This window comes from Tasmannia lanceolata, unplaced genomic scaffold (assembly GCF_043159265.1).
Source record: "Tasmannia lanceolata isolate RefF3 unplaced genomic scaffold, GAP_Taslan_0.1 ptg000002l, whole genome shotgun sequence".
Lineage (NCBI taxonomy): Eukaryota > Viridiplantae > Streptophyta > Magnoliopsida > Canellales > Winteraceae > Tasmannia > Tasmannia lanceolata.
This window is the reverse complement of record NW_027518679.1, coordinates 41,490,012-41,517,968: the sequence shown is the minus strand read 5'-3', so window position 1 is coordinate 41,517,968 and position 27,957 is coordinate 41,490,012. Positions and strand designations below refer to the sequence as shown.

The 27,957-nt window shown below is 38.1% G+C and overlaps 2 protein-coding genes across 3 annotated transcripts in view; both read right to left on the bottom strand.

The window, feature by feature from the left end:
* Window positions 1-20,585, bottom strand: part of LOC143873033 (plant/protein (DUF810)) — a 97,397-nt gene extending 76,812 nt beyond the window's left edge. The window contains exons 1-12 of one of the 2 annotated variants that reach the window (XR_013247773.1): window positions 20,366-20,585; window positions 13,092-13,171; window positions 12,828-13,003; window positions 12,669-12,733; window positions 12,042-12,333; window positions 11,556-11,622; window positions 11,244-11,397; window positions 9,325-9,492; window positions 9,129-9,239; window positions 8,426-8,635; window positions 8,173-8,274; window positions 266-496 (exon numbers count right to left, since the gene is read on the bottom strand). Coding sequence is in view for 1 of the 2 variants with exons in the window: in XM_077376781.1 (XP_077232896.1) it covers window positions 266-496; window positions 8,173-8,274; window positions 8,426-8,635; window positions 9,129-9,239; window positions 9,325-9,492; window positions 11,244-11,397; window positions 11,556-11,622; window positions 12,042-12,333; window positions 12,669-12,733; window positions 12,828-13,003; window positions 13,092-13,099 (1,584 nt within the window). In the remaining variant the exon portion in view is untranslated. The remainder of the gene's footprint in view (window positions 1-265; window positions 497-8,172; window positions 8,275-8,425; window positions 8,636-9,128; window positions 9,240-9,324; window positions 9,493-11,243; window positions 11,398-11,555; window positions 11,623-12,041; window positions 12,334-12,668; window positions 12,734-12,827; window positions 13,004-13,091; window positions 13,172-20,365) is intronic. The other variant, XM_077376781.1, reaches the window with a different exon arrangement.
* A 2,003-nt stretch (window positions 20,586-22,588) lies between these two features.
* On the bottom strand, window positions 22,589-25,383 carry LOC143884929 (cytochrome P450 71AP13-like). Its single transcript, XM_077388801.1, has 2 exons — window positions 24,424-25,383; window positions 22,589-23,421 (listed from the first exon to the last, which is right to left on the bottom strand). The coding sequence occupies exons 1-2, from the start codon at window positions 25,351-25,353 to the stop codon at window positions 22,810-22,812; spliced, it is 1,542 nt and encodes a 513-aa protein (XP_077244916.1). The 5' UTR covers window positions 25,354-25,383; the 3' UTR covers window positions 22,589-22,809.
* Between the last annotated feature and the right edge of the window lie 2,574 nt (window positions 25,384-27,957).

The following is a 27,957-nucleotide window of genomic DNA, read 5'->3' as shown; positions in this document are numbered from 1 at the left end:
TTTCACATCAGATATACCACTGCCAGCCAGTGCCCCTCTGGAATATTAGTGAACACTTCATAATTCACCCATACCATTCCTCTTCAAAATCTGTGATTTGAAATTAGTCATCATATAACATCAAAGGAACATACCTAGAACTAAAGTGCACTAAGGCATTTCTCGGTAACATGTGCACACTTTCATCAACAAGCTCTCAGACATGATCAAATTAAATAAAACAGAACCAACTGTAATGCATTGTGCTTCCAATTGTTAATCAAACCTCTGCAAAATGCAGATGATAGTCTCCCAGCAGCTTATTAGCCCATCTCTGAATTGGTAATAAGAACGACTGCATAAATGTCAAATCTTGAGACCCCTCTTCACCTTCAATTGAGCAAATGAGTCCTTTTAAGTGTAATCTTTCCTGGGGTCCACGCTGTTCTTTCAGTGGTACTTTCCTCAGCTGCTCAATGGCATGTTGCAGGAGATGTTGTTCACCTGTAATAACAAACTGCATGTTTCCAACAACTACAAGTCAGGGAAAAGCTGAAATATCATTCAAAGAAAAAATGGAGAAGACCGAGATGGACGACCCCAAAATACAAGAGGAGAATACACAGAAGAGGGGATAAAAAGAAAATTGATCAATCACGGGGGAAGGAAGTCAAAAATCTCCAAACCCCGCTTCCCCACGCCTTGACGAGCAAGGTTATTTGCCACACTATTTGCGAACCTCCATATGTGATTAAATGATTGAAGATTCGCCTCTCCTATCTTTAATTTCATCAAAAAAAATGAGCAAATCTCCAAAGAGGGACAATCAATCCTCCCCACCACCAGATGAATGTCATCCGGTGGTGGAGAGGATCGATTGTCCCTCCTTGGAGATTTGCTTAAGAGTAACTATGCATGCATAAAAGACATAAGCTTATTGGCATATAGATAGGTTAAAAGTATAACAGGGAAACAATCAAAACAATCATGCAATATGAGAAATAGGACACATCATCATTTCAAAGAAACTAGTATACCTGCCACACATGTTTAAATTCATGATAAATATACCCATACAGTGAGTATACGAAAACAAACAACTCTATTAAAAGAATGATGCAACAGTCATCACATGTACTTTGATAATAAGGCAGCAGCTAGTATTGCTCACAATCCAATCAAAGGGCTCACTAAAAAACAGATTTTGTACTTGAACTGGAAAGTTGACATTTTATTCTTTTGGAATTTAGATTTGGGAGTATTTTATTGAATTCAAATGGTATTCCCTTATTTACATGCAAAATCAAATCAAACCCTTTCGAAGCAGAACAAAACAAAGGAGGAGAAGGTAAGGTAGCATTGTTTGTGAGTGTTTCGTCTGTTGAACTTGTTTTGGTCACTAAGATTTTGTCTGATCACTTTTCCGTTGCACTTGTAACAACTCCATGTTTTCTGAGTCCTGAATTTAGGTTTCTGTTCTTAATTAAATTTCTACTTTTCTTTTGGTCGCTTAGTGTTGTTCATGTTGCGTTGTGCGGCCGTCTGCTCATCAAAGTGAAATAAGTTTTTAATTGTTGTACATAATTCATTAGGCTTTAGTTACGTGTTTTCAGTAATCTGCTTTTATTGGCCCTACGCCACTTCTGAAGTATCTTTTTATGCTCAAGAAGAATAAAAGGAGGAGAAGGTAAGGTAGCATTGTTTGTGAGTGTTTCGTCTGTTGAATTTGTTTTGGTCACTAAGATTTTGTCGGGTCGCTTTTCCGTTGTATCGGTAACAACTCCATGTTTTCTGAGTCCTGAATTTAGGTTTCTGTTCTTAATTAGATTTCTACTTTTCTTTTGGTCGCTTAGTGTTGTTCATGTTGGGTTGTGCGGTTGTCTGAATAAGTTTTGAATTGCTGTACATATTCATGAGGCTTTAGTTACATGTTTTCAGTAATCTTCTTTTATTATTATTCTCTGCCCTGATGCCACTTCTGCAGTATCTTTTTATGTTCAAGAAGAATATTATTCTTGTAATAGTTTCACTTTCAGTAAGCTTCATGTTCTCTTCCTTAGTAAATTTCCAGATATTCCAACGAATTCCATGTGAAAGTCATTTTGGTGGTATCTCATTACAATTTGATTTTTATGGGGATATGTATCTATTTGGACCTCTGATTTTTAATCATAATTTTCTAGTCCATGATGCATAGTTTTAAACCAAATTTCACATATACATGGAGAGTTTTAGGACTTTATTTTCAGGCCTAAGTTAATAATTCATAATACATCGCCATTCAAAAAATAAAAATAATTACTTATATGTGTTCAAAACATAACTTTCAGGGGCAGATTACATTTTCGAAATTCATATTGGCTTCAAACTTTTTAGTATATTAATATGAGAAAACGGTTTCTACACACAAGTGTAGATAAGTTATCTACACACTAGCTTAAAATACAGTGGAAGCCCACATTGTTTGGGTGATCCAAACCATTCATTTGATTGGCCCTCACATAGATAGGGTGTCCACAAAAAATCAGCTCCATAGGATCATCCTAACCCTTCGAACCGTGGAGGCAAAAAATGGACAGATTTGTGAAGGTTTATACACATCCATTTTACCTCCACAAATCGTAGGGTTGGGATGATCCTATGGAGCTGATTTTTTGTGGACACCCTATCTATGTGAGGGCCAATCAAATGAATGGTTTGGATCACCCAAACAATATGCCCTCCATTGTCCATTTCAAAAAAAATATGCCCTCCATTGTATTTTAAGCTAGTGTGTAGATAACTTATCTACACTTGTGTGTAGAAACCGTTTTCTCTATTAATATATCTATTATATGTCTAGCCATCAAATAATTAATGTGTTATTTTTTGCCACATCTGAATTATCTATGAGGAATGTGTGGACCCAAAAATCAATGATGTGGTATTTTTGGACTATCTACTATGAGGATTATGTGGACACATCTATATATTAATGCAGTATTATTTGGACCTCTAGCCAGGTGGTATATGTGGACCTCATCTAAGTTGTCAGTGAAGTATAAGTGGACCACATCCGAGGTATATGTGGACCTCATCTGAATTATCCTAATCGGACGTATCATGTGGACTTGGATTTTGCAGAAGACTTATGGCAGTATATTTGCTTTTAGTATTGCTTTGTTTGATTGTATGGGTTATATTTAATTACTTTTACAAACATATATGATCGATTACGATAGTCACACCTTAGGAATCAGACAAATTCGGTTCGGGTTAAGTGGCGTGACAGAGCTATCATACATAAATGTTGGTGAACTCAACTGCATGAATTTTCCCTTTCTCCAATATCTTATTTTCTTTTTCTTTCTTCTCCTGTTTTGCAAACCCTAATACTATTTGAAATACAACTCTTTCTTTGTGGAGTCATCCATGGCCCAAGCTAATAAATGATCAACTGTGATAGTCACACCTCAAGCTTCGGACAAGTTTTGGTTACAGGGTGTGACAGAGTTAACATATATAAATGTTTCGATTTTAATAGGGTGACCTAAACTACATGATTTTCCCCTTCCTCCCGTCTCTTATTTTCTCTCTCTTTCTTCTCTACTGCAAACACCAATATAATTTGAAAGATTTATAACTGTCTTCGTGGTGGCATCCATTGCCCAAGTTGCGTTAATTAGTGTCATCATTTCCTTCATTAAGGAAACTATTGGACAAAGAATTAACAGAAGGAAGACGTGTCTTTGAGAATTAACCCGCATGTTGTTGAGGTTTAGGTCCTCGCCTCTGTATTAGGTTTTATTTGGCTTCCCTACCAATTAAATACCTTGGCCCCTCTTAAGGATGGTAATCTCATCCCCTGTTACTAAGGGTAAGTGGTGGTGAGAATTGAGTCACACCTGGAAACATGGAAATGAGGGTACCATTTTCTCCGGGGAAAAATCATCCTTCTAAAGGCGTCTCTCTCTAAAGATCCCTACTTACTTCCTCTCCCGGTAAAGGATTCATCCTCCCATTGTAGAGAGAATCAACAACGTCTTTTGGAATTTCCCATGGAATGGTGATACCACCTCTAGGAGAGCTCACCTGATTAACTAGGAGCAAATGTGATGCAGATAATAGGCCAATAAGAGGCATATTTGCCCATTAGGATTTATTTACATGTTATTTAGTTTCTAGGATTTTATTTTCCATGGGATTTTATTTCCATCTCATTGCCTATATATAGGCCTCATTGTATCAAGAATTATGAACAATGATGATTATAGATTATTAAGATTCTCTCCCTGCAGAATTCTTATTCTTCTACTTCTCCCTAATTTCGTCTTTCTTCTCTACTTATCCTTCTCTCTTCTTCTTCCCATATTCTTCTTCTTTTCTCATCTCTTCTCTTCGTCTTCTCTTTTATCCCCTTTCTTCTATTTATATTCACTATCCTACATCAAATTTGGTATCAGAGCATTGATGCAATCCCCACAACCCACTGAATCAGACACAAACCTCGGTCCTCCTTCCTTTTTGTTCTTTTTACACCCAGAAACCCCCGTCCTAACAACCCCTATTTTGCAATACCAACCCAAAATCCACTCAGCCGTGCACCAATAATTCGGTCCCCATATTTGCCTCCCAAACCTTTCTTGCTAATCCCAGACACAAAGAAGAAGAAAAACCAAAACCCATATCTTTTTTCCTATAACCCTAACCTTTTTCAACATCTTCCTCATCAATCCCTAACCCTCTAAAACCTAACAGAACTCAACACCCCCATACAAACCCTAACCTGAAACCCATCTTCATCTTTTCCATCTCAGCTTTCGCCACCGCCACTCTTCCCATCCCGCTGCCACATCCAAAGAAGACAACCCAAAAGGGTTTCCTTCTTAACGGTTACAAAGGAAAGAAGAAGCCCCATGGTGAAGTATTCGAGGGAGCCTGAAAACCCTACTAAATCCTGCAAGTCAAGGGGCTCGGATCTGAGGGTCCATTTTAAGAATACCAGGGAGACAGCATTTGCAATCCGTAAGTTGCCTTTGACCAAGGCTAAAAGGTATCTCGAAGATGTTATAGCTCATAAACAAGGCATCCCCTTCCGCCGATTTTGTAGGGGTGTTGGCCGCACTGCCCAAGCAAAGAACCGACACTCAAATGGTCAAGGAAGATGGCCCATGAAATCTGCCAAGTTCATTCTGGACTTGTTGAAGAATGCTGAGAGCAACGCAGATGTCAAGGGTTTGGATGTCGATACTCTCTATGTATCTCACATTCAGGTGAATCAAGCTCAAAAGCAGAGGCGCCGAACATACTGTGCCCATGGAAGAATTAACCCTTACATGTCATCTCCCTGTCATATTGAGCTGATTTTGTCCAAAAAGGAAGCACCCGTGAAGAAAGAGCCTGAGAATCAGTTGGCTCAAAGGAAACCCAAGAAAGCTCAAGCTCTACGCAGCGGCACTTCCTCTTAGAGCTCGGATTTATGCGTCTTGGTTTTGTTCTCATTTCCTCATTTACTTCTCATGAAACCATGTTTTGTGTTACTTAAATGCGTCATCAATTGGAGATTTGTCATTGCATAACAGGGATGACCAACATCATAAGGTTTTGATAATTTTGGGATCTGAATTTGGATTATTTTTCTAAAGTTGTCTTGTCTCCTTGGGCTATTTGATTTGAGTGTATTTAAGGCTAGAATTTAAGTTTTAAAAAAATGGAATTTCCGTTTTATCAAAAAAAAAAAACCAGATTTCTGTTCCGCCTAGCCGCCGCATAGACCCTCTCCGCCGGAGCTTCCGCCGTCTCCGTTTGCCACCGCCACGACTTCCATCACCGCCATGCCATCCAGCCCCGATCTGCTCTCTGTTTCATGAGTACGAGAAAGAGAAACCCAAGATCTGTCGAGGAAGATATAAAAAGACTTTGTTCTCTTTATATCTTTAAGTGTAATTCTAATTACACACCCTACTTTCTCCCCTTGCACACCCCCTTCTATTAAACAATACCAATTTATCACCCCCACTTTCTTCTTTAGGCACCCCCCCCCCAGACCCCACCACCAAAAAGAAGAAATAAAAAGAAGAAAAAAACAGAACAAAATAAAATCCTAGAAAGTAAATAACATGTAAATAAATCCTAATGAGCAAATATGCCTCTTATTGGCCTATTATCTGCATCAAAATGTGCCAACCAAAGTCATCTAGTGGTCTTGGTAATAAAAACATGAAAACCCAAATGAGCTCTTCTGGAGAAGCAGTGATGGCTCTTCAAAAGGCACGGGAAGATATGGTCTAGGGTGATTTAATTGAAGTATAGGGGTGGTTTCGAGTTGAATTTGATTGCAATAGTAAACTCTTTCATAGGTATAACTATATTGTCCAAATGGGGGGCATTGGTGGAGTTTTCACTGACCCTAATTGAAGGATTGTTATGTCCTATGATGGCCCTGTAGCAATTGTGATGCGACTGAGGCACAAGTTTGTGTAGTGTAGAGCAGTTTTGAAGGGTTTATTATCATATGCTTATGTTTATGCCCGCCAGACTTTGCTAATCTCATTGTGGAAGGATGAAGACCCATTATTGTCGTTATATCCCGTCGGGCGATTGGGGATGCTTTCCATACTTACCCTGACCCAGCCACCAGCAACTTAGCTCTAGCTTCGGCCGATCCTTCGTCATATGCTTAGTTAAAATTAGCTTGTGGAACTCATGTCACCTAATGAATCAATTAGCTGTACTGATGAGCTAGTTTGCTAGCCCAAGGGTTGATCATTGATGCAAAAATCTTTTTTTTTTTTTTTTTTGGAATTATATCATTGATACAAAAATCTCTAAACACATTTTCCACTTAACTATGGAGATGTACTGTTTCCGTCCTTTAGGGGGTGGTAGTTCTTGCTGCTATAGTCATTCACCAATAAAGCAAGGCACTCATGTAGGTGGAGGTTGTCGAGACAAACTTCGCGAAGGGATAAGACCCGAGCAAGGTGACCTACATAAGCATCTTTAAAAAAAGGTATTTATTTAGTTTTGTTTAATGGATTCTAACTTTAGCCAGTAAGAGAAGGAAAACTGTAAACAAATAAAGAAACAAGAACAATTATAACTGGACGATGAAACACTGGACGATGAAACACCAGTTATAACATTAGCTAAATCCATATAGAATTGAGTCGCAGGAAAGTGAGAAGCTTCCATAGTGTACAATCTCAGTTGTAGATAAATAGAGAAAAGTGGGGTTCTAGTTCTCTGGATCAAAACTGACCAATCGACTCGGATTCACTTAGTGGTAATCCAATAGTTATAGCGTTGTCCTGGTGTGTCAACCATGGATGACAATGACAACCATACTACATGATGATGGGACTGTATAGATCAACCAGGATATAGGAAACATAAAGGATATAGAACATATGAGAAATTGTGTTATGTGAAAGAAGCCAATTACAGCATTCTGTGAAAGTTTCTAACATTTCAATCATGAAAGTTATGTGAAAGAAGGCAATTACTGTGTGATGTGAAAGTTTATAACATTGCAATCATGAAAGATCCTAAGAACGGGTAAAGCCCACATAAACATGTGCACGAAATGGTGAGAAAAGAGATTGTGACAATATTTTGCTTTTATATTACATATTAATATTATCTCTTTCACGGTTTTGCCAATTGTAGAAACATTTAGAACTTTGGAACATTGACTATTCTTAGCTACCGCTCATGGATTGGTGTGATTTAATTCACACAATAGAAAATGATGATCCGAACAAACTATTAGCTCATTTGTTAATAAACAATTTAGTCAGGCAGTAATCATTATTTATGAATGATTCAATATTTCACTGGCAGCTATGAGGCAAAAGTGTGGTTTTAAATTTCGGCTAAATATCGAAATTTCGGATTTCGGTTGGGACCAAAACCAGGCCAGAGTCCTAAATTTCAGCCAAAATTTCGGGAGATAATAATTTATTTTAAAATTTCGGCCGAAATTACCGAATTTTTTATTTTTATTTTATTTTATTTTTTTGCCGAAATTTCCCGAAATTTAAACCTTGGGCAAAAGTGAATGGGGCACACTGGGATACAAAAGTGTTGTGCAGTTGTTTAAAATAAAGTTCTCTAAAGAGCTACAGAACTTGATCAAGAAATACAGGTAATACTTAAAATTTTCGAAAGATCTTAAACTAATGGCAAATAAAGAGCATTCCAATTTCACATTACCTGCCGAAATAGAACCCATGCATAGCACGTATAATGGATAGTTTCTGTGATTCCTAAAATTCGCCAGGTTGACTTGAGGAGCTCAAGAATTTCTTCTACTTCCTGGAATAACAAAATAATAAACAGATAATATAATTAACAAGTTTTAAATAAAATTGTAGGTATAGATAATCCAAATATGTATGTATAGATAATCTCAGCAGCGGAGGTTGGGCAGAAAAGCAGTGTAATATTCTACAGAGGAAAGACCAACCTCGGTAAGCTTTCCCTCATCCAAAATGTCAAAAACACTGCAGAGCAATTTTTCATACAGCTTAACATTAAGATAATAGCCATCTGCCCAGTGGCATACTTCACCAGTTAGGTCACCCCGAGCCGGCCTTTCAGCAAGTACAGTGGCGATCTCCCTGAGGGATCTTAGGCATTCAATTCGTTGGATTTCCCCAGCAGAAGATGAAAGAGACTGCGGCAGTAAGAAGAGCAGAATAGGATGAAGGATAAAAAATCAATGTTGGATAAAAAAATACAAAAAAAAAAAAGGAAAAAAAATAAGTCAATGCAAAACAAGGAAATGATCTTCCATATGTGGAAGCATGGTTTTCAATTTCAGCCAAAATCCGAATATCAGATCTGGTTGAAACTTGAAACCAAAACTGAAATTTCGGATTTTTGCCGAAATTTGATTTAAAATATATATATATAGTATTATTCCGAATTTTTGGCCGAAATTAGGGAAAAAATAAAATAATAAAATTTTTATTACCGGATTTCGGCCGAATTTCGGTTTCAGCCAAGGCTGAAATTGGTACCGAAACCGAAATTTAAAACCATATGTGGAAGTAACCATATCATTGAGACCAGAGTGCAGTCAAAAAGAAGAAACATGAAATGTTCAACTTTGGCTGCAGACAACTGAAAACAAATTAAACCAAGCTAAAATAAAAAAAAGCATATACCTCAGATTCCTCAATCTTTCTCAAAAGAACTCTCAATTCACTCCCCTTACGCCCAGATTCCCCAAATCCCACAACAGGGTGATTTAAGAGCCCCTCTTCTAGCATATTTAACTGAGCAAACACAAAGTTGAAATACAACTATAAACATTTGTTCACATGTTACCAAGTCTGAATATTAAGGACAAAGATCACTTACCTGCCTCTTTTGCCACCGAAGATATGCTTTCTTATCAGAAAACTCTGTTCGAGAAATACAACAAAGCAATTCGAGTGGGACCAAGAGGGTATCCATTCTTTTTCCTTCTCTACCTGCAAGGGCATTTACCAAACCTTGCCTTGCTCTAATATCCATTGCCTCTGAAATCTGTATAAAAAATGTACAAATCAAGATTGAAAAGGAACCAACAAGATAAATAGAAATTTCATAAGTAAATACAGAAAGTGAGACAAGATTATACAATAACTGACCCAATCTAAAGAATATAAAAAAAAAAGAAGCCAATTAACAGACTGCAGTAGAGAACTCTGACAATTGGTACTACATTGACCCAATGAGAGTTGGCCTGAAATGCATGGTTTAATTGGATCATACTGCTACTAAAGCATGCATTGTTTAATTGGATCTTCAAAGGGTACATAGATCATCCACATAACCAACCAACCCAACCCCCCCCCCAGCGAACATACTTTTGCTACATTTCTCAGTTTCTTTGTGACAACATGATTTCTAAATAAGGAAGTGTTCGCTAAAATATGGGTAAATATGCCACATGATCTGGGAGGAAAATAATGCCTTTTTATTTCAAACAAGAGCAAGTATCACGTGCAATGGTCACAAAGGCCAAGAAACACAAATATATTGTCTACAAGAGAAGGCTTCAAATAAATAGACACTAGGACTTTGTTCATTTTTTTCAGAAAAACAATAGAACCCCAATTATTGACCAATGTGAATCTTGCACCAAGGAAATATTCAGAGCTTCCCTGAATTAATAATTACATAGAACCGCCTCATGGATCTCATTAGGAGGGAAGAATTGAGATATTGCTAGAGGGGACAGAATCCAGTTGATATCTTTCTTTTTTTTCAATGGTAATCCAGTTGATATCACCTCCAACAGACCATATCCAGTAAATATCTCTTGGCTCACCTCAATTTCGAAGTCCTTACTATCACAATTTCCCATTATTAGAATAAAATTATTCTTTTAACTTCAGACATTGTGCATATTTTTGTCTCCTCCTAATGAGAACATGAATAATAATCCTAATTCTTTTAACATGTCTCACAAAGCTTATATCAATGTCACCACAATTGTAACTCTTTCTAATAGAAACCTGATGCCTTCAAAGAAATGCAGTTTAACAAACAAAGTAGAAAAGCATGGTTAATGTTAGGTTCCAAGTACACGAATATGTGTCACACTCAAACCTGTCATCAATTAGATTATCATCTCTCTTTTCTTTTTTTTTAAATAAATTCCTCCACAGAAACCGACCCCTTCGCACCATATCCCAAAGGAACAGCGGCAAAGAGATGGTCGTGGTTGATTATATTATTTTTGGGGAGATGATATTTTCACCCCCGCCCCCCTCCCCCCCCTGCATTACGCGCACGCTCCCCTTATAACATGATTTGACATCAAAAAGCGTTAAAGTTGCCCACTTTACACGTCAAATCACGTTATAAGGGGAGCACGTGCACGTAATGCAGGGGGAGTGAAAATATCATCAGCCGATTTTTATTACCATCAACTAGATTATCATCAACATTAAGGCAATTTAATTTTGTCAATTTGTGTCTGCGGTCATTTTTCTAGAAAAACAACTAACATCAATGTATAGCGGGGCATCGATTGGTAGACAATATATTTAACTACAATAGCCAAAAGCAGTTCAGAAAGATTGCGCTCAATTGGAAATATAATACACACTATAAGGAAAGAACATATCAACATACCCTAAACACAGGTCATTAAATAGATCCAAATAGCAATCCCTTTTCCCCATTAATATATCGGTACCTTTGACGAAATATAAGAGATTCAAATAGAAGACATAGGCTAAGAAAAAAGACAAAGATGACCCCAGAAGTAAAGAAAAATATTAACATGCCTCCAGTTGGACACGCATTGTCTCCAGCAAACCACCCAGCCCCGGTGCACGTTGAGATTGGGGCGCAACATGGTCACTCTTACTACGAGCAAGTCTCCTCATTAATCTGGATTTCTTCTCTTTCTTTTTTTCTTTAGATGGTACGATGAGGCCACTATAGATGAAGAATAGCAAAGTAAAACAAGATGTAAGACACATGTGACTCCGAAGACAGAGATCCAAACAACAGGAGACAAGTAAAAGACAAAGGTCGGCCATAAAATAACAACAAAAAACATGTCTACGATCTAGCCAAAGATGTATGAAGCATACCCAGCAGCCCCGGCAGAAGCCAAGAGGATTTCATAAGCTGTTTCACGAAGGTCATCATCTATAATACCTGGAATCAGCAAAGATTGTAATGTCATGACTACAACAACCTATTCCATTTCTCTTTTGCTTTCTACATTCAAAGGAGGATGCATAAATACCCAATCTTACAGTTTTCCATTAGATGAAATTAGGGAAAATGAGGCACCTTCTTAACTCGTGGATCATAAAGCACTTCCTAGTCAAGTTCTATCTATTTCTTTAAATCTAATATATGAATTCAATGACCAATCACTAACCGCAATGTAACACCACAAAATTTAGTAACAAATAGACACGTCCTAAGAGTAATGAATTCCTACATCCATTTCTCCAGTTCTCCGAAGAAAGATATACAGTCAGGTGTTCTATGTACTACAACATAAAGCATACTCCTTGATGTTAACATTTTCAATTTCTTTGACATTTCAGGTATTTTATAAAGTTTACCTGTTGTAAAAGAAGGAAATCCTAACATAAGATCACTAGCATCATTTGGATGACGTCTTGAAATCCTGAGGCTATCAACTTCCTCTTCATCGTCATCATCCTCGAAGTCATCAATATCATCAACAGATAGTTCCTGAAACGGTGTAGATTGAAGGGACTGCGATTTTGATATGCTCATTATGATTGGTGATGTGGTAGGAGCAGGAACAGGTGGAGGTGCTCGTGTGGGCGGTGACCCTGCTGCTTCAGTATTTGTTACCAGAAAGAATTCTTCCACAAATCCTGTGTTATTCTGAAAAATCAAATGAATAATCAGTTACAATTTGTGCCATTCAAAAAAAAAAAAAAAAGTTACAATTTGTCCGCTTGAATTGAATTTCTTATCCAACTAAAATACTGAAAGAAGTATATAAAAGACAAACAACATGAACCAGGGCACGGCTGTGCTAAACGCTTTTAACAGAGAAGAAAAAATTAAACCAGAGACGAGATGGAGATGTGATGTTAAACTACTTAGCATTGCCGGCATGAAGCATTTGTGCATGTATGCAAGGAATGAATTGGTTTCCCCGCAAAATTAACAGTAACTATATAAACTACTCTACTAAATGGACATCCATAGCTTACGCTTGGAGGAAACCCAAGGCCGTCATGGTAATCTCTTATAGCTTCTGATAGGTCAAGCATTTCACCTACATCAAGAAATATTATCAGAAAAAATACCATAAGAAAACATGGCCAACTGACAAATGAACAAATTTTTATGAGATGAAGCCGTTCCACTACCTCTCTTAGCACAGTTGAGGACATAATCAATACTGACTTGATCTAGGTCAATGTCATCTAATGAAACTGCACCCGGGGGCATTACAACCTTCTTAATCAAGCTACCGGACAGGATAAAGTTCAGAAGTACACGCCGGTCACGCCGATAACGCTGGACAAGCTCAAGAGAACTTTCCCTAGATTCATCAAAAGTTATCAAAAATTACATTTTCAATGCAAGTGATTCATCACGGATAATAGGAGAAATTATAGAAGAATACATACTCGTCCATGGCCTTTAGAGGGTTCAAAGTTCAGTGATTCTTCTCAACGAATGATTTCCCAGTTAACAAACAGTCCTGTAACTGCATTGGCCCATCAACAAGAAAAACGTAATTTAGATAAATCATGATGAATTTGAAAAGTAAAAAAGAAGTCCAAATTTTTACTTATTTTATTCTGACAAATAAATCGAATAAAAACTAAAACTAAAAACAAATTTATCAATAATAATGTTAAACATAGAGTAATAGGTTAAATCATCGGCACTTGGGGTTGAGGAGGAAGGATTGTATAGAGTGATGATATCTAAGTGATGTGAGGCTAGACAAGATTGGGAGCCTACTGGGATCTCGAGAAAACTAGGATCAGATATATGGAGAGGAGTTGATGTGGCAAAAGATTTTTTTTTTTATTAAGGTCTAGTATAAGATTCAGAGTGGGGAACGGTGATAGGATCATCTTTTGGTAGGGCATGCAGTGTTGTCATGGGCTTCTGAAGGATGTTTCTCCTGATTCAAACAGCAGTAAGGGACAAAAGCCTGTGGATCACCCAAAAGCTATCTCGTGAGGTGTAATGATAGAGTCGAACTTGTCTTTCCCTCGTAACTTGAGAGACGTGGAGATTAATTCTGTGGTGGCCCTTCTTGAGATGTTGGAAGGAATTTATATTGGGGTCTAATAGAAAGATTTAGGAAAGAAATTCTAAGGGTTGCTTCTTTCTTTTTTCTGAAATGGCAGAAGTATATTATGAAAGGGAAGGGGGACCGAGATGGACCGCACCCAAAAATACACGGAAAGAAAAAGAACAAAGAAATAAAATAACCAAAAAAAAACGAAAACAGCATGATCTACTACGGAGGAAGAAAATCGAACCACTCTAACTCCAAACGGTCAACCCCACTTCTTGCCAACCCATCCGCCTCCCCATTAGCACTCCTCCCCACGTGATCGAAGGTAACAGATGAACCCGATATTAGATCCTCAATTTCATCAAAAAAGGATAAAAATCTCCAAGGAGGCAACACTGCTCTTTTCAACCATCGAATCACATTGAGGGAATCACCCTCCACAATGGTATTATCCAAACATTCACTATCTAATCGCTTAATACCATGATACGCCGCCATCACTTCTGCCTCCGAGGCATCACATCTTCCCAAAGGGCCGGAGTAGGCCCACACAACTCCACCACTTTCATTACGAAGCAACCCGCCAACCCCAACCGGACCTGGGTTTCCAAAACTCGAACCATCGAAATTCAATTTCCATTTCCCAAAAGGAGGAGCCTCCCAACGCTGAATAATCCGAGGCCGATTTTCCTTACTGAAGCAAACTACGCTCCATACCTCCCATAGATCAAATGCCGATACAAATCGGAAGGATGGAAGACATTTCACCCAAGATATCGATAGGGCAATAATTTTCAAGTAAAGCCAATGAGGCGATTTAGCAATCCCTTCAAAAACTCTAGAATTTCTTTCTTTCCAAATCACCCACCACACCGCAAGCAAACATATATTCCACAAAGTTTTTCCTTTCTTACTCCATGGCACACAACCCCATTGCTGCAGCAAACTTGGAATAGAGAATGGGAACAACCAAGTAATACCAAACCTCATAAATAGGAAAGCTCATATCTGACACGTGAATGAACAATGCATGAAAAGATGAGCCACAGATTCCCCATCTTCCAAGCATAGAGGGCAATGGTCAATAAGCAACATACCACGCTTTCGTAGGAAATTAATTGTTTGAATCCGATCACGGCTTACTGCCCACCCGAAGAAACAAACTCTTGGTGGACATTGAAATTTCCATACGTTGGATGAGATCGATGATACACCATTAGGCAATAAGATAAGATAGAAAGATTTGACGGAGAAGATGCCCGAAGATTCCGCGGTCCATATTCTTTATCCAAACCGTTCCTCTTAATGTAACACCCATCAAGAAGCTCAAGAAAACGGAATGCCGACTCTAACTCCCTATCAAAGAAATTCCTTCTGAAAACCGGTGTCCAAACAACTACACCCCCAATAAGGGCAAAAAAGTCCCCCACTAAAGCCTCTTTATCTTAAGCAACTCTATACAAATCTGGGAACAAATCCATAAGAGGCTTCTCCGCACACCACACATCATTCCAAAATTTTATCCTATCCCCCGAATAGACCCTAAATCTAATGTTCAAATTAAAGGAATGAGTCATTTTCAAAATATCCCGCCACACTGTCAAACCTTTGTTCTTAAAGCAATCATCTAATTCCCATGACCCCGGCAACCAACCATATTTACTCCCAATCACTCTAACCCACAATTGAGAGCGTTCATCGCCAAACCTCCATAACCATTTACCCAACAGAGCATGGTTAAATTCTTTAACTCTCCTAATACCCAAACCACCATTTTTAATGGGAAGGCAAACTTTATTCCAACTCACTAACGGAATACCTTTTTTCTCATCATTTCCTCCCCATAAAAATCTCCGTTGAATTTGTTCAATCCTCAATGCTACACTAATTGGGCACTTGAACAGAGACAAAAAATAAATAGGGATATTGGCCAACACCGCCTTGACCAACACAATCCTTCCCCCTCTAGAAACTATATTCCTTTTCCACGAGTCCAACCTCCTATCAATTCTTTCAACAATTGGTTCCCATAAAAATTTATTAGTTCTACTAACCCCCAAAGGAAGACCCAAATATGAGGACGGTAAATGATCCAACTTACATCCCAGAATTTTTGCCAATCTAATAGCATCATCCTGCAGAATGTTAACAGCATCCATTCTAGACTTGTGGAAATTGGATCTCTGTCCAGTAATTAACTCATAACATCTCAAAGTGGATTTCAAATTCAACACTTGACTCTTATCCGGCTCGCAAAATAGAAGAGTATCATCGGCAAATTGAAGATGACACACCACTACCTTCTCACTTCCAATATTGAATCCATTAAATAAACCCATCCCAATCCCTTTGGACATCAACCTAATAAGAGTTTCGGCCACCAAAAGAAACAAAAAAGGTGATAATGGATCCCCCTGCCTAAGACCACGGGATGGTTTAAAGAATCCTTTTGGGGACCCATTAATCAGAATTGAGAACCAAGCCGACGCGACACAACCCCTAACCCAACCTCTCCATCTACTTCCAAACCCCATTCTACCTAGCAAGTAATCCAAGCCATCCCATTCCACCCTATCATATGCCTTTTCCATATCCAGCTTGCCCAATATTCCTCCCATGCCAAGCTTAACATATGAATCAATAGCCTCATTGGCTACAAGAGAGCAATCTAAAATTTGTCTCTTGGCAACAAAAGCACTCTGGCAATCAGATATAATATCTGGAAGAACCACCTTTAAACGCTCCACTAACACTTTTGCCAGCACTTTGTACAAGCATCCAACTAGGCTTATAGGGCGGTATTATTTATTTTAGATGCACCAGCAATTTTCGGGATAAGGGTAATTTTGTCCAAAACCAAACCATCATAGAATTCCTCAAAAAATCTAATAATGTCCCCTTTCACGAACTCCCAACACGACTAAAAGAAAGCAAGACAGAAACCATCGGGACCAGGGGCCTTATCACCACACAGGGAAAAAACCCCTTTTCTGATCTCCTCTTCATCGAATGGATACTCCAGGGCCATTTGTTGGCTCAAACTTAATTCACTAAACACCAAACCCTCAGGTAAAGGTCTAGTAGAGCCCTCAGACGAATACATAGATGTACAAAATTTTTGGATCACCTTAGTAACTTCTTCCTTCCCCGACACTCTCACTCCATTATTCATCAACTAGGAAGCACGGGTACTCTCCCGGGGCTCCCGCACCCGCACCCGACACGTATGGGGTGCGGGTACGTCCGGGGTACGTACCCCCCTTTTTTGTAAAAAAAAAAGGTAATTTTGCGTGTCGGGTGCGTGTCGGGTGTGCACCACGCGTACCTGACACGTCCTGCTTCTTCCTGCTGCTTCTCTTTCCTCTCCTGCTTCTTCCTGCTGCTTCTCTTTCCTCTCCTGTACTCGGTATTTACATGTAAACTCTTTACTATTTTATTGTCCATTTACTTAAGATTTACGTGTAAATAACGGAATACCCCCCTTTTGGATTTATTAAAAATAGTTTCAACACCCAAATTTAAAAGGAAAAAAAGTCAACACTCCAATTCTAGTACAAAATTCAAAGAAAAAGGGTCGGGTCAAAATTTTAACTTTCTTAACTTCCAAACGGTGGGGTATTTTTCAAATTTTAAAAATTCATAAAATCTATTTTGTCCAAACATTATTAAATCACAAAAGTCCGGTAAAAAAAATCTCATAATTTGTTCTCTAAAAATTATTCATCTTGTCAGGCACTGGTCAACACACTGGTCAACACACTGGTGACAGACTTTTTTTTCTAATGAATGATGCCTCTTGTTATGAAATATGGAACTTAATCACTTATGAAATGAAGAATAATATTAGAATTTTCCATTTTGGTGATGTTATTGTTATTTGATTGCTCTACAATTATTATTTTTTAATTTTTATAAATATATAATAAAATATTAAAATATATTATTATATTCGGCGTACCCGAACGTACCCGCACCCGGTTTTTTTGGCAAATCACGTACCCACGTACCCGTGTCGTGTCGTACCCGCACCCCGTACCCGTACCCGTGCTTCATAGTTCATCAATGATTCAATCCTATTCCTCCTTCTTCTGGCACTGGCCATCGCATGGAAATAAGCCGTATTTTTATCCCCCTCCTTTAACCATTTCTAAGGGTTGCTTCTCAGTCAAGTCATATTATCTTTGCTTTATCTTCCCCCATTGGTGGATGGCACTTACTGCAAGTTTATGGTTGTTCCCTGCGCCCCTATGGTTATTGGTTTTGTTTGGTTTAATGGTGGACCAACTAGTTTCTAGTAAGAAATGTCCTAGCTGCTGTGATTTCTAGAGAGACTCTATACCATTTACTGATCAGCTGCCCTCTTCCACGCCATGGTATAGTCTTATTGTGTCTGTTTCAACAACAGCTAAAAGGTTCGCAAATTCAACAAATTAAGCATTGTAATAAAAAAAGCAAAAAAAAAAAAAAACAATAACAAAAAAGTTTGCAAATTCAACAAATTTAACATTGTAATAAAGACAAAACAAAAAAAAAAAGAAACACAACCATGACAACCTAAAGCAGATGACACACCATAAAACCTTACCAACTAACAACCTGCAAATTCACCAATCTAACAGTAAAACAGACACGATAACACATCCAAAAATCAATGTGAAGCTTCGTATACCCAAGATCTTTCAAAATGCCACCATATGAACCACTACAAACACTTCAAAAGACAACAAATAAGCTTCTTTTTTTTAATGGTTAACAAATAAGCTTAAATTCAGAAAACGTACCAATAAAATCAATATGAGGATACTTAAATCGTGAGAAACTTCATGCATTGCAAGATCTTAAAAATGAAAACAGATAGCCATCAAAAATCACTTCAATAAGCAACAAATAAACAAAATTTCAGTAAATCTAACAGTACAATCGATTCAAGAACACCTGTGCAAAGAACTTCGTATACAATGAAATCTCGAAAATGAAAAAATTAAATTAAATTAAATAGCAAACAACTCAGGAAAATAGCAGTCAAGCTTAAATTCAAAAGAAAAACAATAAATCAAGCAGAAAAATCAAATCAAGCTTAAATTCAACAAAAAAACAATAAATCAAGCAGCAAAATCAACACAAAAACAGATTGTCACGAAAACCTAAGGAGATGGACAGAGATATCATTAAAAGAAGAGATTGGGGATGAAAAAGCCACCATAAAAGACACTACAAACAGTTCAAAAGACAACAAATAAGCTTAAATTCAGAAAAAAAACGTATTAGATCATGAGAAACTTGGTGCATTGCAGGATCTTACAAATGAAAACAGATAATCAACAAAAATCATTTCAATAGGCAACAAATAAACAAAATTTCAGTAAATCTAAGAGTACAATTGATTCAAGAACACACATGCAAAGAACTTCGTATACAATGAGATCCCGAAAATGCAAAAATTAAATTAAACCTCAAACAATTCTGGAAAATAATAATCAAGCTTAAATTCAACAGAAAAACAATAAATCAAGCAGCAAAATCAACAAAAAGAATGGATTGTCAGCAAAACCTAAAGAGATCGACGGAGACATCACCAAAAGAAGAAAATGAGAATGAAAAAGGAGCGCATCTTATAAATCCGCCACAAATACTTCAATAAGCAACAAATAAACAAAATTTCAAAAAATATAAAAGCAAATTTCATTCCAGAACACACATGCAAAGAACTTCGTATACAATGAGATCTCGAAAATGCAAAGATAAAACTAAACTGCAAACAATTCCAGAAAAACAATAAATCAAGCAGCAAAATCTGATTGTAAGCAAAACCTAAAGAGATCGACGGAGAAATCACCAAAAGAAGAGAATGAGAACGAAAAAAAACAGTTTACGGTGCAAACAATTCAGTAAAAATAGCAATGAAGCTTAAATTCAACAGAAAAACCAATAAATCAAGCAGCAAAATCTAATCAAGCTTAATTTCAACATAATTACAACAAATCAAGCAGCAAAATCAACACAAAAATGGATTGTCAGCAAAACCTAAAGAGATCTACGGAGATATCACCAAAAGAAGAGAATGAGAATGAAAAAGGAGTGCATCTGATTAATCAGCTACAAATTCTTCAGTAATCAACAAATAAACAAAATTTCAGTAATTCTAACTTTAAAATTGACTCAAGAACACACGTGCAAAGAACTTCGTGTAAAATGAGATCTCGAAAATGCAAAGATAAAACTAAACTGCAAACAATTATAGAAAAATAATAAATCAAGCTTAAATTCAACAGAAAAACAATAAATCAAGCAGCAAAATCAACACAAAATGTGATTGTCAGCAAAACCTAAAGAGATCGACGGAGATATCACCAAAAGAAGAGAATGAGAAGGAAAAAACAGTTTAAACTGCAAACAATTCAGTAAAAATAGCAATGAAGCTTAAATTCAACAGAAAAACAATAAATCAAGCATCAAAATCTAATCAAACTTCAATTCAACAGACTAACAATAAGTCAAGCAGCAAAATCAACACAAAAAAAGAATCGTCAGCAAAAACCTAGAGAGATCTACGTAGATATCACCGAAAGAAGAGAATGAGAATGAAGAAACAAAGAGAATAAGGAGAAAAAAGATCTATCATGAGTACAATTTGAGGATTTGAAGTACCTTTGAGAGAGGTGAGTGAAGGATAAGAAGATTCGCATTTAGAAAGGCTCCTTGATTTGCAAAACGAGTAAGAAGAAAAGTGCGAAAAAGGCGAAGTTGAAGAGATCGAGAATAAAACAAAGATTTAGGGAAATGTGTTGAGAGGCATAGGAGTCGGGAAATATTAATAAAACAATATTATATATAATAGTTATGTGGGCGACTGGCTCGGATTAGATCGAGTTGGAGAAGAAAAACTATAGTTGCTTGCGTGATGTCAAGTTAGAGTGGGGCGCATTATCCTAAAATTGGGGCGAAAAAATCATGTACCAAAAAAGAAGGTAAAAAGACCAAAACACCCTGGCCCGTTTGTTGTTGATTTACTCGATTGCTGTCGACTAGAGACAAAAATGGGAAAGATTAGATGAAATAGCTGTCAAGTGGAACAAACGTGGAGAGGAAAGTGACGGTGCAACTATCAAAATTGACAGAAGTCGTTCGGTGCCATTATCAAACCAAAATCCAGTGCCATTTTCAATCCTGTCGTAGATTAACGTCAGCGGCGATTTTTCCTCCGATTGTTTCGTCGATGTTTTTTCTTTGACTTTGTTGCAGATTACTTCGGTGCAACAAAAAAAAGGATTACTTCGATGCAGATTCTATATGGAAAATGTTATCAGCACTACTGTATTTTGATGAGGGCACTCCTCTCTTTATTAAAAGTACGGTATGGCCCGCACAATAGGATGATCCAAACCGTCCATTAGATGGGCTTGTGCCCAAAAATCATTTCCATAGGTTGATCCTATCCCTCCGATCTTAATGTTAAGAGGGTTGATCCTAACACTCTATACCAATATGAATGTTAGAGGGTTGATCCTAACACTCTATAGATCGTATAGATCGGAGGGTTAGGATCAAACTATGAAAATAATTTTTGGGGCACAATCTATTTGGGCTGTGACCCATTTAACAGACGGCTTGGATCATCCTATGGTGCGGGCCATACCGTACTGTACTTTTAAGTTTTAATAAAATGAGGAGTGTCGTCATCAAAATAGAGTAGTGCTGATAACATGTCCCTTCTATATCAAAATAAACCTTACCTGAATCACAGCAATGAAAGATCCTTGATTTTTCTTCAAGCTTTCCTCAATGGAAGTTTATTTGCTGCCAAAGATCTCTTTTTCTCTTCTCAACTGATAGTCTGAACAGATGCTCTTACTTCACAGAGATTAAACCTATGAAAAATACTACAAGGAGCATTTTCTTCAAGAATCGAAATAATAGTTCAGATCTGTGATTTTGACTATGGAAAATAAAGAAAACTATCTAGATCTGAGTTTTAATGATGAAAAAACTAAGAGAAAAACACCAGATCTGAGGTTTTTTAGATTGGGGATCTGAAACTTCTAGCTTGGATCTACGATTTGAGAACAGACTAGGGTTTGACTCAATAAGAATGTGAATTGTATTTTCTTGGAAAAGAATAAAAATACTCGAAGGTGTTTTTCTTGTTTTCCCTATTTTTTAAGGAAAATTGGATGCAAGAAATAAAAAATTAAAGTTAAAAATAGTTAACCAAACCTTGAATTTCTCATTCGATCATAACTCTTTGTGATTTAAGTGTCTCGGATCACCTACAAAGTGTCATTTGTGTTTGAAAAACATCCATGACACTTGGGAAAGAAAAGATATGAAGAAATGATAAAAAACGGAAGTGAAAAGTCATGTTTATTTTCTTCCAACGGATAGTTTTTCAAACAGTCGCAGTCGCCCGCCGGCATCCTTCTGTCCATTTTATTTTTTTACGATCCACAGAACTGCGGTCAACCGATCTTCTGCGGTCGACCTCCGACACCTCCCTGGAAATCAATTAAGTTTCCAGTAACCAATCCCCGGTTGCCCAGGATACCCCAGTCGACCGGCCTTGTCTGAAAATTATTTTTAATTTTTATATTTAAAATTAAAAACTTGTAAAATCATTTTAATTTTCAAATATCACTTTGCATTTTGAAAATCTCTAGCAGGGACCTGCCAGGTACAGGCCATATGGAGCAGGTGTGAAGAGGTTAAAAGGTCATTTAATCATGGCAAGTTGTTCTCCAATGGTGTGGATTTTCATGGTGTCTAACCAAATCAATGGACCTAATCACCTGCCCCCGTCTCTAGAATTGGCACTGGGTCATATGCTTGTTCAAATTAAACTGAACATTAATGTCCGAAAAGTTTTATCAAAGATCATTCTTGGAACTATGATATTCTTTCTAATCATAAGATCGTTTAACGTAAATAAGTTAAGCTTACATATAGTTCTTACAATATAAAGCAACAACATAGATCCAAAAGCATCTCCACACCATGAAGCTTGGAATCTAAATTTTGATTCAGAGAGACATTGTTGGAGGAACAAGTTCAGCTCCCAAGTAGAACAAGAAAGACTAGTTTCAATTAGCATTAAAATCTTAAGTAAATCGTGGTTTGGCGACTACCATCAGATCGTTTGTTCTGTGCATTGTGATACCAAACACTTCAGTCATATCCAAATCTTTTGGTCCAATACCATGTGGAAGCTCCCAGTCAAAGCTGTGGAGAAGCTGAGCAAGAGCAAGCTCTACACTAGCCGTTCCAAATGAAATTGCAGGGCAAATTCTTCGTCCAGATCCAAATGGTATGAGTTCAAAATCCAGTCCCTTATAGTCGATAGAACTACCAATGAATCTCTCAGGTTCGAAGACTTCCGGATTCTGCCAGGAGTCTGAGTCCCTCCCAATTGCCCAAGCATTTACAAAGAAGCGTGTCTTTGAAGGGATTACGTAACCTCCAATTGTTACTTCTTCAATGGATTCCCTTGGGACCAATACAGGGGCTGGAGGGTGGAGTCTGAATGTCTCCTTGATCACTGCTTTCATGTAGTGAAGTTGAGGAAGATCTCTCTCTTGCACCATTTTTCTATCTCGTACAACTCCTCTTACTTCGTCTTGTGCTTTTCTCATCACTGTCGGGTTTATGATGAGCTCCGTCATCCCCCAATCGAGGGTTATGAAGGTTGTATCGGTTCCAGCAACAAACATGTCCTGCATTGATGGAAATGATAAATCAGTGGTTGAGTAAACTCACTAAACTAGCCCATAACTTAGGCTACTTTTGGCCATGGTTTAAAATTTCGGTTTCGGTAACCGTTTCGGATCCCACCAAAAACCGAAATTTCGGATCTAAAATTTGGTAATTTGGTTCCAAATTCCGGACAGCCGAAATTTTGTCACACTTTTTTTTTTTTAATAAATAATGTCATTAAATCGAAATTTCAGACCGAAATTACCGAAATCCTGGCGAAAAATTGAATTTCAGAAAATTTCGGTTTCGGTCCCCACCGGAATTCGAAATAAATGGCGAAAAATTGAATTTCGGAAAATTTTGGTTTTTGTCCCCAGCGGAATTCGAAATTTCGGATTTTGGTCGAAATTTAAAACCATGCTTTTGACTACCATGAATTTATTTTTCATAATAACCGGCGCCTCCAAGTGGTGAGAGAGGGGTTGGGCGGGAGAAATGGCTATAAATCAGTAAACAAAATACAGGAAACTAGCATCGCCAAGTGGTGGGAAGGGGCTAAAATCCGGAAACAAAAAACTTTACTCAAAATCCGATAGACTGTTTCCTGATTTTTTTTGCCACTTCTCATCACCGGAGAGACTAGTTTCCTGTTTTTTGTTTCCTAATTTTTAGCCACTTCACCCTCATCTCTACTTGGAGACATCAATTTATCATGAAAAAAAAAATCAAGGAAGCCTAATATCCCTTATCCACTTGTGTTGTCTACACGGACGCCACCTTTATTGCGACTTTCGATATTCTACCGGTATAACATTTACTAGACGGACCTGGCCGCTGGTGAAACCCTACTTTCTTCTAGTGAATTGCTTAACTTAGCTGACATGCAAAGTTAGTATTGATTTTGTTTTTATTTGTAATTGGAGCTCAAGTTAGGATTTTGTTGACTGAGTCTCTAGCTCCGGATTTTGTACACCTTAACAAGCATTTAAGAAGAAGAAAAGGAGAGAAATCGTGTTACTAACCATGATGATGGCCTTGATGTTGTCCATGGTAAGAGGCATGTCAAGGCTGCCATTCTTTTGTAATTCAAGCAAAACATCAACAAGGTCTTTGTTCTCCTCCATTGCTTTCTTGGAATTGAGGTGTTGTTCAATTACCTCATCAAAGAAGCGGTCGAAGCGTCTGAAGGCACTCTGAAGTCTTCGTTTCCAGCCATTTATTGAGTTAATCCATTCCATGGATGGAAAAAAATCTCCCAAACTAAATCCCCCAAGCAAAATCTGGAACTCCTCTAGCATCTTTTGAAACCCGTGTTTATCGTACTCTCCTCCTTCCGAAAAATTCTTCCCCAAGGCCACTCGGCAAAGCACATCGCTAGCAAAAAGCCCAAGCATCTTGGATAGATTAACTGGGTTCGGATAGGTTGAAGCAATCCGGCGAACAAGCCGTTCAACCTCTTGTTCTCTTACGAAACGAAATGATTGGACTCGTTTGATGCTAAGAAGCTCAAGTATACAGATCTTTCGGACGTGCCTCCAGTAGGGACCATAGGGAGCAAAGGCGATATCGGTGCAATTATAGAAGAAGTGCTTAGCTGAGAACATCTGGGGCCTACTTGAAAGTACAAGATCATGGGTCTTCATCACTTCCATTGCCATCGCGGCGGAAGAGGCAACAACAGTTGGGATCTCGCCAAATTTTAGATGAATGATGGGGCCGAATTTCTGCGAGAGACGCCAGAGGGAGATATGGGGCATGCCACCTAGCTGGTGCAGGTTGCCTATAATTGGCAACTTTGATGGGCCTGGTGGGAGTCTTGGCCCTCTGTTGTTGCCCCTATTTCTTAATTCCTTTGAGAAATGCTTAAGAATTAGAGCTAGGAAAATGGAGGCAAAGAGAAAGGAAGGTAGGATGGTTGGGCTGAGCAATCCTTCCCATTGCAAGAGGGCCATCTGAACTAAATTGCTTGAGAGGAAGAAACCCACAGTAGTACATATAGCCAAAGGGGTCAAAACAAAGAAATGTGTGCGTCACTTTCTACCTACTTTTGTATATATCGATGATTGCTGATAAAATAAGGCAAAAGAAAAACGTTAAAGGGGTGAATTTATCCTAAAGAAGTGAACCGCTCACATAAACCATTAAAGGGGGGATTTTATCCGTGGGTGGGGGGATGCGGGGGTGCGTATCAGGGCCCTAAAACAGAGGATAAATACGATCAAGGGTCACCCATTTATTTACTACTCAGATATTTCCAAGTTTGTCCATAAAATAAAAGATCACCCCACCTCTATAAAAAAGAACTATCTGTCAGTACAAACAGTCCTGTAGGTCTACTGGTAAATTCTTGAACAATAACTCAATCTCATCAACGTTTTTAACTTAGATGAACGTCTCACATCCATGGGAAGTTGTGCAAAATTCAAGCCGGGGGGCGGCAGAAGATGAACAACCAATTAAGATCAGTTGGTGTCATATTGTTGATCTTACACACTGCTTCTCTTGCGAATATAAATATGTTTACCTCATAGTAAGAACCATTGACACAAGGTAACAAAATATTGTTAGATGAACAAGGCATGTGGTACGGAAAAATATTTCTAAAATTTTCTACTTCTTTGACACACTAGAAAAGATAACTTGATCCGGCCCTATTCAATTTAAATTAGTGGGACCATCGGCCATGTCGGACAGCCACGGATTTTCTTTAATGATAATTTAGTGTCTACAAGTGGTGAGATATGTTAGGAAATAATTCTAACGGTGGTTCTGGCCTTAGCAAGATCAACAGACTAGATCCATGGTTAGTTATTTGCCTTTTGTGAAAAGGCATTAACTGAAAAGGCGTAAATATAAAGACAGTCATTTGAGAGAAGGAATCAGCGTGATGAGGAGTTGCATCCCTTCCCTCAAAGGTCTATAAAATCCCTCCTCTGGCCCCTACATGTACATAACAATTTTCTACATCCTTATCTTCGCAATATACGGCAAAAAGAGAGAGGAAGTCGGTCCCATCACCGTCTGTTGTGGAGCAATGAGAAATACAGGAGAGGAAACCCTTCCATTGAGAAGAAAACAATATACATGGCTTCTAGTGTGTTATTTTTCTATTTCAGTTCAAAACCATAGTGTTATTTGCATTTTCTCAAAGTTGGACAGCCAAGATCTGTTGCCGGCATTCATATTGTGATGAACACCAACATTGTGGTATCAGAGCTATGGTTCCTGCGAGAAAACAGTAAGAAAATCATATTAAAATTGGTGAAAATTAGTTGAGATAGGGTTTTCTTGGTAAAAATTGGTATTTTAATTTCCCCCGGCGATTCGCAACTCTGATCAGTGATCAGATGGCATAGAAACGTTGCATGTGGTCATATGAATCAAATGCAATGAATGGTTCGTCAATCCAGTGTCTTGGTTATAACCTACGGCGATTTAACGTTAGAAAAATCATTTTTTGGGAATTTTTGGATGTCGTCGGAAAATGGCATGCCGCTGGCGATAGGTTACTCTGACCGATGGTATTCCGGCTTGAATGCATAGTCTGTCAAGAGACGAGTCGAATGCTTCAAACGGCACCTCAATCAGATGTATGTAGAGCTCATAGTGTAAAATCGAAGTTTGTACAAAAACTTTGTTCTGCGGAAGAGTTTCAAAATACTATTATCGTTCGGGGGAAGGGGATGAACAGTGTCGAGCTGCGCAGGTCTAGTAAGGATCCGAATAAGATCTGCATGCAATTTTTTGAAAAAAAAAAAAGAGTGTCACGAAGACGTGCTCATCACAAAGATGCACGTGGCATCTTCGTGACGCTATTTCATGATGCAGTCGAACCCCCTGGCCCCAACCCGGCTAACCAGAACAAACCCGACCCGAGCCGGTTCGACGGTTTGAACCGACCGGCTTGGATCAGTCCGAACCGACTCCGACCTTTCTGTAGCTGGTGCTTCTAGTTTTTAAGAGTTTGGGCCTATATCGATCTAAATAGAAACTACATCTTATGCAACCTCTATAGATTGTAGGGTTATGATCATCCTATGGAAATGATTTTTAGGGCACAACCTATTTACATTGTGGCCCATCAAATGAATGGTTTGGATCATCCTATGGAGTTGGTCGTACAGTAACATTAAGGCTTGTCCACAACATAGGACGATCCAAGCCGTCCATGGTTTGGATAATCCTATGGAGTTGGTCGTACAGTAACATTAAGGCTCAATCGTAGGCCCCATTGATATTTTTTCAAATTGAAGCGTACCGTCGACAACATAGGATGATCCAAGCCGTCCATGGTTTGGATCATCCTATGGTGTGGTTCGTACAGTAACATTAAGGCCCAATTTAGGCCCCACCCATATTTTTGAAAATGAAGTGTACCATCCAGACCATAGGATGATTCGAGCCGTCCATTTGATAAGCCACAAATTAAATAGGTTGTGTCCCAAAAAACCGTTTCCATATGATGATCCTAGCCCTCAGATATAAAGAGAAATTGCTTATTATGGAAACCTCTATAGATTGGAGGGTTGTGATCATCCTATGCAAATGATTTTGGG